This window comes from Piliocolobus tephrosceles, chromosome 9 (assembly GCF_002776525.5).
Source record: "Piliocolobus tephrosceles isolate RC106 chromosome 9, ASM277652v3, whole genome shotgun sequence".
In the NCBI taxonomy this organism is placed as follows: Eukaryota; Metazoa; Chordata; class Mammalia; order Primates; family Cercopithecidae; genus Piliocolobus; species Piliocolobus tephrosceles.
Window position 1 is genome coordinate 8,841,415 of NC_045442.1, and position 12,100 is coordinate 8,853,514.

Below are 12,100 nucleotides of genomic sequence, written 5' to 3' on the forward strand. Positions count from 1 at the left end.
GTAGGTCCAATGACAACTGAATAAAATATTTCAGGTAAAAATCTCATTTGATAGTTATAGCAAACACATAGAATGATTTTTTAAAAAAACAAATATTGCCATGAGTGAAAGTAGGAAGGTAGAGAAATTAAACATAAACCTGACTTTAGACTTTTCATATCCATAGACTGCCTGGTGATAAGCCTCTATACCCTTTCCTGTAAGACCCTTTCATACCCACTAACTACCTCAGTCTTCCTGACAACCAGTGAGAAGTAAAACTGGCTCTCCTGGGTTAAGTCCCAACTATTGAAAAACACAGAGAGCTAGGAAGCAGGCAAAGAATCTAGAAATTTATAGAAGGACTAGGATAAAAGTTTGTCCAGACCCCAGTTCCCAAAAATATTCATTCGTTCATTGATATAAAAATACCTGAGTGCCCAGTATGTCTGTAGCAGGCACTGTTCTACATGCTAAGATACAGTTTTGAACAAAACAGATAAAATTACTGGCCCTCAGGAAGCTTAAATTCTAGAGTAGAGTCAAAGAAATCATAAACGAGATGACTAAGCATATTAGAAGTGTTATGAAGAAAATTAATGCTGTGGGGAGGGATAATGGACAGAGATGAAGTTTTGGATACAGCACTCATAGAGGACCTCACTGAGAAGGCAATACATGAGAAAAAAGTGAAGGTGGAGAGCAATCCAGGCAGAGGAAACAGCAAGTAAAAGGCTTGAGGGTTTGTTTATAGAAAAAAAAAAGAAAAGTGGCAAGAGTGGCTGGAATGAAATGGAAAAGGTGGAAAACAGATTAGTTCAGAGATAACATATTTTTGCCCCTTGAACAACATGGGGATTAGGGGGACCAACCTCCCACACAGTAGCAGATCCATGTATAACTTTTAACTCCCCCAAAACTACTGATAGCCTGCTGTTGACCGGAAGCCTTACTAATAGCATAAACAGTCAAATAACACATATTTGTATATGTATTATACACCGTATTCTTGTAATACATGAGAGAAAAGAAAATGTTATTAAGAAAATCATAAGGAAGAGAAAATACATTTACTAACTCATTAAGTCAAAGTGGCTCATCATAAAGGACTTCTTCATCATCGTCTTCACCTTGAGTAGGCTGAAGAGGAGGAGGAAGAAAAGGGGTTGTTCTTGCTGTCTCAGGGGTGGCCGAGCTGGTAGAAAACTTATGTATAAGTGAACCTGCACAGTTCAGACCTGTGTTGTTCAAGGGTCAAAAGTATATGGAAGGAAGCTGAAGTGCGCAATACAGAGCATGTAGATGGCCTTGTAGAGTTTTTGAGGGACTCTGGCTATTATTTAATCCAAGTAAAACAGGTGATCACTAGAGGGTTCTAAGCAGTTAGCTCCTTTGACGACAGCAGACTGTAAGGAGGGCAAAGGCAAGGGGGGATCATGGTTTGGACAAGAATAGTGAGAAGTGGTCAGAGTCCAGATATATTTTGAAGGTAGAGCCAATGGATCTTCTGAGAAATAGGAGTGGGGTATAAAAGAAAGAAGAATCAAGGAGGGCCAAGGCTTTTGGCACAAGCAATGGAATGAGAAATTTGCCATCAACCATGATGAGAACCTGGGAAAAAATAGATTTGAAAGAGAGACCAGTTCTGTTTTAGCATCACTGAGCTTGAAATGAGCTTGAGTTATTAAACACTCCAGGAAAGATGCTGAATAGGCAGCTGGATATATGAGTCTAGGGTTCAGGAATACAAGTTATAGCACAGATTTAATATGGTATTCTTATCTAACCCTGTGTCTTTTTAAGGACATAGCTATGTACACAAATTGAAGTGTAATTTCATAAGGCAACTGATTCAATACAATAGCAGAATAAAAGCAGGGCATTAGGTAGCGTTGCTCTATTCTCTAGATACATTGTTGTCTACCCAGTGAGAAAAGCAGTCTATGGTGAGTGCTGACATGACTGCCCTAAAAACTTGATGTCCCTAAAAACATCTAGCACCAACTGCAGACATTCCAGAGACAACTGTACATTTACATTCACACCTCTACCTTTACCACCCTGATTCTCAACCTCAGGTTCCACTACAGATGTCGGGTTTTGGCACAGCTGTCCCCAACATCCTCTCACCACCTAAGATAATTTGACTTATGTGAAACTTACACCCAATGGCTATGTCAATATGTTTGCTCAATACTGTTGATGCCTTAGTTGACATCTGCCCTCTCAACAACTGGATCTTCCTCATTCCTAGTTTATCAGCTATAAAGCTGACCTGAGGTTGACATTTTTTTCCAACTTTAAATGGAAAAGTCTCACATTTTATACTCAGTGTATATAGTGTAGAGATGGATTTTTTAAAAAACACTTAACATCAACAACCCAAAATACACTGTATCTAACAAAATCTGGGGAACATAAGGCAGGCAGAAAAGGGAAGTAAAGATTAATTTTCAGTACATGTGAACTTCTGTTAGTCCTACTGCTCAAGCCTTTTTTTTAATTAACCCAACACAATGTAAACAAGTTTCTAAAAAGTATTTAACATATTTCAGTGATGTTTACACATCAGAATATGGCTATCCCATAGAAACAGGCCTATAATTATAACCTTATGTATAACTGTTCAGAACGACATCGTACAGTTAACAGTAAAAAATATCCGCTGATAGGAAAGACACAGTCCACATTACCAAGAACCAAATACAATCAACCCTGGGCCCTGAGAATCTAGAAACTTTGCAGGTGGAAACAACTACTTAATGACAAATCGTTTTGTAAATAAAACAAGGTCAAATCCAATACTGGTCCTATTGGTAGAAGTTTCTTTTTAGACGGAGTTTCACTCACTCTTGTCGCCCAGGCTGGAGTGCAATGGTGCGATCTTGGCTCACTGCAACCTCCACCTCCCAGGTTCAAGAGATTCTTGTGCCTCAGCCTCCCGGGTAGCGGGGTAGCGGGAACTACAGGCATGCGCTACCACGTCCAGCTATTTTGTATTTTCAGTAGAGACAAGGTTTCTACATGTTGGGTCAGGCTGGTCTCGAACTCCCGACCTCAGGTGATCCACCTGCCTCGATCTCCCAAAGTGCTGGGATTAACAGAAATGAGCCACTGTGCCTGGCCTTGTTCCACTTTTAAATTGAAGTCAGTGATTAAAATGCAAAGAGATGGGCGGGACCCAGTGGCTCACCCCTGTAATCCTGGCACTCTGGGAGGCTGAGGTGGGTGGATCGCTCGAGCCCAGGAGTAAGACACCAGCCTGGGTAACAAGGTAAAACCCTATTTCTACAAAAAAAATACAAAAATCAGCCGGGTGTGGTGGTATGTGCCTATAGTCCCAGCTACTCAGGAGGCTGAGGTGGGAGGATGATTTGAGCTGAGGAAGTCAAGGCTGCAGTGAGCCATCATTGCACCACTGCACTCCAGCCTCGCAACCCTGACTCAAAAAAATAAAATGCAAGGAGGTACAAGGATGGCTAGTCATCTAAAGAAGTAAGGATATGTAGAAAAAGGTAAGATCAAGAAGAAATAATGTCATAAAGACAAACATGTTGATTCATCTAACTTGTATGTTTCGAGGAAAGAAAGTATTTCAAATCAGGTGTTCCTATCCTGAGATCCACTGACTTGAAGCAACCTGGGGTTGAAGTGAAGCCCTGATTCCTAAAGGATTCTATGACCTTTAGTGGGGTTTAGTGACCTTCACTGTGAGGTTAAAAACCGTCACAATGAAGTATAGTTCATTTTCATCTATAAACCTACATGTACTATAACACCATCTTGTAGTCCAAGTATTCATAGTACACTACTCCCTGCAAAAAAAAAAAAAAAAAAAAAAAGATTTTAAGAGTGTTCCAAAGGCATACAAGCAATTAAAAGACAATCACACCCAACATAAAAGCTCATAGATATGTAAAGATTCCATTTATATGAATATCCAGAATAGGTAAATCCACAGACACCAAAAGCAGACTGGCAGTTATCAAGGGTTAGCGGGTAGGGGTAGGGACCAGTAACTGCTTAATGGGCACACAGTTACCTTTTGGGATGATGAATATGTTTTGGAACAACAGAGAGGTAGTGGTTACACAATGTGAATGCATTAAATGCCAAATGAGTTGTTCATTTGCAAAACGGTGAATTTTTATGTTAAATCAATTTGATCTCAGTAAGGAAACTAATAATAAACCCTTTTGTATCTCCTATTTAAATTTTTTTAACTGACAATCATACTATATGTTGCCCTCAATTTGGAGCAGAAAAATTAGTGGAATAAAATGGGACAACACAGATAGAAGATGGCTCGGTGTGTTTTCATCCCTCATGCTCAGGATGGGAAGAAACTAGAACTAAGAGCTGCTAAGTGCCTACTACGTCTGGAGGTCAGAAGGATTCATCTGCTGGGATATTCTTTTTTGCCAGAACAAAGCTAAAATTGAAAACTCAGGATTTCGGCTGGGCACAGCAAATTACGCCTATAATCCCAACACTTTAGGAGACTGAGGTGGGAGGATCGCTTGAGCCCAGGAGTTGAAGACCAGCCTGGGCAACATAGGGAGACCCCCATCTTTACAAATAATAATTAAAAACAATAGCAGGGCATAGTGGTACATGCTAATAGGGAGTCCCAGTTACTGGCAAGGCTGAGGTGGCAGATCACTTGAACCCAGGAGGTTGAGGCTGCAGTGAGCCATGACTGCATCACTGCCTTCTAGCCTGGGTGACAGAGTGAGATCCCATCTTTGGGGGGGGGGGGGATGATATATATAATATATAAAAAAATTAATTTTAAAACTCACAATTTCTTGGGTATCAATTCTTAGGACTCACAGGTTCATACACCTAAAACTTCCATATTCTTGGGCTGGACCCAGAGGGATTAAAAAAAAGAAACTGGTACTGAGGGAAAACATACAGCTAAGGTATAGTTAAGGCTTAGCTATTGTTCCACACAGAGTTTAAACTTAGTAATCAGTCCGAACGTCAAAGTAAGCACCCCATCCAAATAATTTAATAAAATCAAACATCTAATCTACTCAAAAAAATACTGAAGACTCAAGTCACTGCTTTTGTGAATTACATCACAATTAACTCACAAAGTCAAGAACTGAAAAAAAACTCCGCTCTCCTATGTCTCTGTCCTTCAACAGTATTTCCTGAGGAAAATGTCACAATACACACGAACCATAACTTGAAGTATGGAATCAGCTGGCTACATGTAATCAGCTCCATAAAGTTTGCAAATATTTACTACATGACATTCATGTTAAATTAACACCAGTATTTTCAAGGTCAATATGTTTGTTCAACTTCTTGGAGTCACACATTTTTGTGGTATTTTTAACATCTGACTAAAGCTTCTATCATCACAAGATGCTCACACTGTTTACAAATACTTGGAAACAGCAGCTGGTGTTCCTCAGTTACATCTTGTTACAATAAACAGAGTAGCAGCTTTAAAGTCCAGGTATATATCTTACTATTGATGTGTAAAACCTTTGCTTTAACTTAAAAGTTTCCCTTGCCCCCAGTAATGGAGAGACATGAACACAATTAATTGTGGGCAATTTAGTACAAAGTTAAGACAAGATCACAGATACACAAATTTGTATGTATGCATACTTGAAAGTACAGTTATCATGCTGAATGAATTAAATGCTGGTGACTTTGCACACACATACAAATATATATATACATACACACACACACACATATACATACATTTTTTGTGGGCATGGAGACAGTCTCAGTATGTTGCCCAAGCTAGAGTGCAGGTACTACTCACAGACCGATCATGGCATACTACAGCCTCAGACTCATGGTCTCAAGCAAGTGGCTAAGACTACAATCATGTGTCAGCACACCCAGCTCTTTTCGTATCATTTTTACTACCTTTTCCCATTCCATTCAAAAAATGCAGAATACAGAAACTTACCCACACAAGCATTGAGGAAGAGCCAATCAGTCTTTTTCATCCTGTTTTTAATTTGCTTTAGTTTTTTAAAGTCTACTTCAAGTTCCTCCTTGCTGCCCACAGCACCAGCCAATTCAATCCTCTGAAAATCCATTTTCACTTCAGAGTCCCGCTTCGTAGCAGGAGGTGATCTCCTCTGGCTATTACCACTACTGCAACTTCCCCTCCATCGAGCTCTGTCTTGCTCATTTATTATTGAAGAAGCCTCTTCAGTCTCTGCCAATTCTATTGCTTCAATGTTATTAGGTCTGGGGTGATCACAAACAACACACCTTTTAGCCTTGGCCCAGTTTTCATATGTGCAAACAGAGCAAGTCCAGTGCTGTGTCCTAGTGTTCAATTTATTTCTATCATTGTATTCCTCACAAGGATCAACAGAAAAAGCAACCGGTCTTGAGCCAGATCCTGAGGACTGAGGAGATTCTGTAGGACTCCTGGTCCTACGCTGGGATAAGCACTGGGTACATCTGATTGCTCTTGGCCAGTTCAAATATGTACACATGTGACACGACCACTTATTTGCATTTTCCATGCTATACGAAGATTTAACCCTTGGTCTTGCACTAGAGTCTGGACATATCAAAGGACTACTTCCTCCTTCGGGGCTGGAAGGATCCCAATCTCTACCAACATCACTTGAACCACTTTTAAATGGATCTTCTGTAATAATTGTTCCACTAGGTCTTTGGGCACGACACATAGTACACTTGATTGCAGATGGCCAGTTTTCATACGTACAATATTCACAAGCCCATTTAATTCCACGTTCTGACATTGTGCACTTCTTGAAGTGAGCTGTGTCAGGCAGGAAGCTATAAATAATATAGGACATGGTTATTAAAATAACTACATTCCACCTCCAAAAATATGCTCCCCAAAAAGCATGCCCTTCAACCTACAAAATACAAACTTCTCAAAAGAACATTTCGACACTGAATTATCCTAATTTTCTTTTTTGATTTCCATAGAAACACTGGAGATAAATTCTCAAAAGAAAAAATCTTAGACCTTGGGATTTAATAAAATTGAACTTTGGAATGCAAAATGAGATAGGCAGGAAATTGGAGATTTGATCTAAGAAGGATGAGATTAAAGGGAAGCCACTAATAGAAATGTTTAATTTCAGGGAGGCCATCACATCAATTTAGAAAAGTAACCAATAGTTTAAAGAGACAAAGGTAGAGGAAACAACACAAACTAAATAACAGCTTAAACACATAACCATTCTCAAATTATGAACACAGATTATTTTTCATGAATTCAGAAGATCAAATAACGTGTTTGATCACGTTATTTGATCAAATCAAATAAATTTTATCATTCTCACTAAGGGAGAAAAGCAGCTTAAAATGCTAATTATCCACTGTTCTTAATTAGCACAGGTAGTAAAGAAACGTTAAGAAGTAATGGCTACAATTAACAAAGTAACATTATGAAATAGGTAGTTCCTTGATATTCTGTAGCCTCAAAATCTAGTTCTATTTGGAGCAAAAAGAAGAAGACTGTACTGGGGAAAATTAAATCTGTGGAAGATCACTGAAATAACTAGTAGCATAATCATTCCAGTGTAATTGTGAATGTTCATAATTAAAATATTTTAAATTTTGAATATTTAAAATATACTCAAAATCTAATTCATGGCCAGGGATCGTAGCTCACGCCCGTAATCCCAGCATTTTGGGAGGCTGAGGTGGGCAGATCATGAGGTCAGCAGTTCAAGACCAGCCTGGCCAAGATAGTGAAACCCCGTCTCTATAAACATACAAAAATTAGCCATGCATGGTGGTGGGCGCCCGTAATCCCAGCTACTCGGGAGGCTGAGGCAGAGAACTGCTTGAACCTGGGAGGCAGAGGGTGCAGTGAGCCAAGATCGCACCACTGCACTCTAGTCTGGGCGACAAAGCGAGGCTCCATCCCCCCACCAAAAAAAAAAAAAAAATTTCAATTCATATTTAAAATATATTCACACTATTTAAAAGAGTCCTAGGATTCAACAATGGGCTAACCCCACACTATAATGAAAAAAAACTTCATAATTTAATGGCAACTAATTCATAAATGAAGCAACTTACATAACAAATTTAACAATTTTTTTTTTAATGGCTTGAATTTAGACACTGGCCACTTTTCTTAAATACTTTTATCAACTCAGTATCATCCCAACACCTATTTTTCAGCAGGAAAGAGAAAGAAATCCTAGGCAGAGCAAAGAAGCTTTGCTCTTTGTCAGGGACTTTTCCTGAACCTAGAGGGTTAAATCTTTCCTTTTTTGTTGTTGTTTTTTAGAGATGGAGTCTTGCTATGTTTTGCCCAGGTTGCAATGCAGTAGTGGTGCAATCTAAACTCACTGCAACCTCCACCTCCCAGGTTCAAGCGATTCTCCTGCCTCAGCCTCCCAAGTAGTGGGAGTACAGGCGCGTGCCACCATGCCCGGCTAATTTTTATATTTTTAGTAGAGATGGTGTTTCAGCATCTTGGCCAGGCTTCTCTTCAACTCCTGACCTCGTGATCCACCCACCTCGACCTCCCAAAGTGCTAGGATTACAGGCATGAACCACCGCGCCTGGCCTAAATCTTTCACTTTTGAAGTATACTGTATTATGTTCCTGCCTGCCAAGTCCATACACCATTTATAGTGTGAACTCTGCTAAGAAGAAAAAAAAATCACTATAAGAATATATACTATTTAATAGCTAAAATAAAAACCACACTTACTAAGATTTTAGTTCCCACGCTATAACCTCCACCTTGCACATGATTAGAATAAAAGTACGGATTGCAAATCAGATCGAAGACAAGATTCCGTCTTCATGCTGGCTCAGATTCTGACTTCCTCAGGAGATACTGCAAAACGTGATAAGTGGTTCTGTCTGACTGTGAATAGCTATTCCTGTAAAGGAGACCAAAACTGAATTTCACTTGAAGCCTGCTACTTTAGCTAAAAGGTTTTTTTAAGGCTTTATTTTTATCAATTCTCTATTTTAACCCTACTCATTTATTTGAACAATGGACAACTATATTTAGAATTTTAATTTAACAGAACAATAAAACTGGCTAATCAACTGAGCTGGTCAGCCAAATTAAACACGGATGAGACATTTTTCTATATAACCTTAATCCTGTGCTGTGTACAAAGGTCTAATATTACCATTAATTTGGCAGTGCTAAGTTAAGTCCTACCTGTATTACTTCTGTTACTAAAAGGGAAAAGATGATAAAATCCAAAAAAGTAGAAAAAGCAAAATAATTGCTTATATTTAGCTATGAAACCACCTCAGCAACTGCATTTTTTTCCCTGATCCAAGGAATATAAAATTATCTTGCTTAAATTTTTAAATCTAGTTTGTATAATGATTACTTACAACCTGATAGCAGCCCAAAAATGTGTGGAAGAGCAGAGAACTATAATCATATAAGCATCCAAAAAGTAGACAATACAGATTTAATGGCAATTTTCATACTCCTTAGGCAGATTCTTTTAGTTTCTCAGGAACGAAATATAAGTTACTTGCTCATGCTACCGAAAATTAAAATGAGCATGTAGAAACTTATTAACAAGATAAATGCCATCTATAACGAACATATATCCAGGGCTACTCTAAGTAATTTCAATATATCTTTTAAAATATTCACATTCAAAATCCATACTTGTTTTGATAGGTCTTACTATGTTTGTAGGCGCAACTAAACAGCCCGTAACCTTACGTTATCTTAGCTAATCTTCATGTAACTAATACACTGGCATAATATATTTAAACATCTAGGCTGATTTAAAAAACCAAAAATTGCCATAAAAAATAATCACTGTCATAAATTCCTGGTAAAACAATGGACAGATAGCTGCCTAATTAGCTCATCAGCCTCTGAAAATCCACGTAACTAAGCAATACCAAAACCAAGCTCAAGAGTTTTAAGAGATGTGCCTTATATTAGATAATAAGCACGGTGGCTCAAGTCTATAATCCCAGCACTTTGGGAGAATGAGGTGGGAGGAACACTTGAGCCCAGGATTCAAGACCAACCTGGGCAACATAGCAAGACTCTCCATCACTACAAGAAAGGAAAAAAAAACACACACACACAATTTTTGTTGTTGTTGAGACAGTCTCGCTCTGTCACCCAACCTGGAGTGCAGTGGCACGATCTTGGCTCACTGCAGCCTCTGCCTCCCGGGTTCAAGCGAATCTCCTGCCTCAGCCTCCTGAGTAGCTGGGACTACAGGAGCATCCCACCATGCCCAGCCAATGTTTTAATTTTCAGTAGAGAAGGAGTTTCACCTTGTTGGCCAGGCTGGTCTCAAACTCCTGGCCTCAAGTGATCTACCTGCCTCAGCGTCCCAAAGAGCTGGGATTATAGGCATGAGCCACTACGCCCGTCCAAAAAAAAAATTCTTGTTTAATTAGCCAGGTGCAGTGGCCTGTGCCTATAGTCCCCGCTACTGAGGAGGCCAAGGAAGGAGGCTCATTTGAGCATAGGAGTTCAAGACCACAGTGAATTATGATTGTGCTACTGTGCTTCAGCCTGCCATGACAGAGCAAGACTGTCTCAAGGAAAAAAAAAGAAAAAAAATGTAATGATGTATAGTCTTCACTCTAAGGGAACTTGAAACATTGCAGGAATGTTGTTTAGCAACTGCAAGGTAAAATTCATTGAAGAGTGGCTGGGCACTCACGCCTATAATCCCAGCACAGGAGGCCTAGGCAGCTGGATTGCTTGAATCCAAGAGTTTGACACCAGCCTGGGCAACATGGCAAAACCCCATCTCTTCAAAAAATACAAAAATTAGCCCAGGGTGGTGGCACATGCCTGTAGTCCCAGCTACTCAGGAAGCTGAAGCAGGAGGATCGCTTCAGCCCAGGGGTTTGAGGCTGCAGTGAGCCATGATCATACCATTGTATTCAGAGTGAGACCTTGTCTCAAAAAAACAAAAACACACACAAAAAAAGAAAAAAAATTCACTGAAGATTATCTGAGACAGCTATTTCTACCTGTGGTAATTAGTAAACAGAACTAAAGAGTAAGGATAACATCAACTGAACTGTGTGTGTGTGTGTTTTTTTTTTTTTTTTTTTTTTGCAGTACTATGAAGAAATTAACAGAGGATACTTTTTCCAGATGTCAAAACATTCCAAAAAGTACATAAAATTATTTCCAAAGTAGCCAGCTCTAAAATTAATACTCTACCTTGAAATAAAACTTACTAAATATCACTTTAAGTATTAAATATATTCATACACCCAAGTAAATTTAGTTTACAAGTTTAATTCTGCATGCAAAGCAGATTTGCAAATTCTATCCAAGGACTCAAATTCCAATTAATTGGTAAAATAAAACACAATAAAATCTACATCATCTGGGCCTTCGTTAAGGAGAACTAGGCAAAACTGCTACTCTTAAGACAAATATTCCTTGGTTCAAATGCAATACCAACAGTTCCCATCCTGTGGACCAAGGAGACCAGGAATCCATTTGTACATCAAGCTCTGCCTGCAGAATGAATAATGTCTCTTAAACATATCAACCATTTACTAGTACTAAATTTACAAGTACTAAATTTGTAACTGTTTTTAATTATATACTTTCCAATTCAGATAATAAGAGTGCACAAGTATTATGGTGTATGTACTAATAGCAGGCAGTGGAAAGGGACTTACGTAATTGAACGTTTTTTATACTGTCATGTTTAATATTTATGAAACATTACTAAACACTGTATAAGAATTATATTTATACTGAAGTCAATTCCTCAAAATTGCAGCTACACTACAAATTTCCCCAACCACCTACTAAACAATCATAGAGAACTGAAGAAGTGAAATAATTCTCGGCTGGGCACAATGGCTCACGCCTGTAATCCCAGCACTTTGGGAGGCTGAGGTGGGTGGATCACTTGAGGTCAGGAGTTCAAGACCAGCCTGGCCAACATGGTGAAACCTCATCTTACCAAAAACACAAAAATTGTTGGGCATGGTGGTGGGTGCCTATAATCCCAGTTACTCAGGAGGCTGAGGCAAAAGAATCGCTTGAACCCAGGAGGCGGAGGTTGCAGTGAGCCAAGATTGTGGCATGGCACTCCAGCCTGGGCAACAAGAACGAAACTCCATCTCAAAAAAAAAAAAAAGAAAGAAAGAAAGAAAGAAAGAA

At 39.0% G+C, this 12,100-nt stretch overlaps 1 protein-coding gene across 5 annotated transcripts in view; it reads right to left on the reverse strand.

The window, feature by feature from the left end:
* Nucleotides 1-12,100, reverse strand: part of ZRANB1 (zinc finger RANBP2-type containing 1) — a 73,592-nt gene that overhangs the window by 40,563 nt on the left and 20,929 nt on the right. Inside the window, exons 2-3 of one of the 5 annotated variants that reach the window (XM_023224416.3) lie at nucleotides 8,672-8,846; nucleotides 5,918-6,768 (exon numbers count right to left, since the gene is read on the reverse strand). The exons of 2 other annotated variants lie outside the window; for them this stretch is intronic. In XM_023224416.3, the coding sequence (XP_023080184.1) occupies nucleotides 5,918-6,768; nucleotides 8,672-8,712 (892 nt within the window). In that variant the 5' untranslated portion in view covers nucleotides 8,713-8,846. Of the gene's footprint in view, nucleotides 1-5,917; nucleotides 6,769-8,671; nucleotides 8,847-12,100 lie in introns of those variants that run through there. 2 more of the 5 variants (XM_023224417.3, XM_023224418.2) reach the window with 2 other exon arrangements.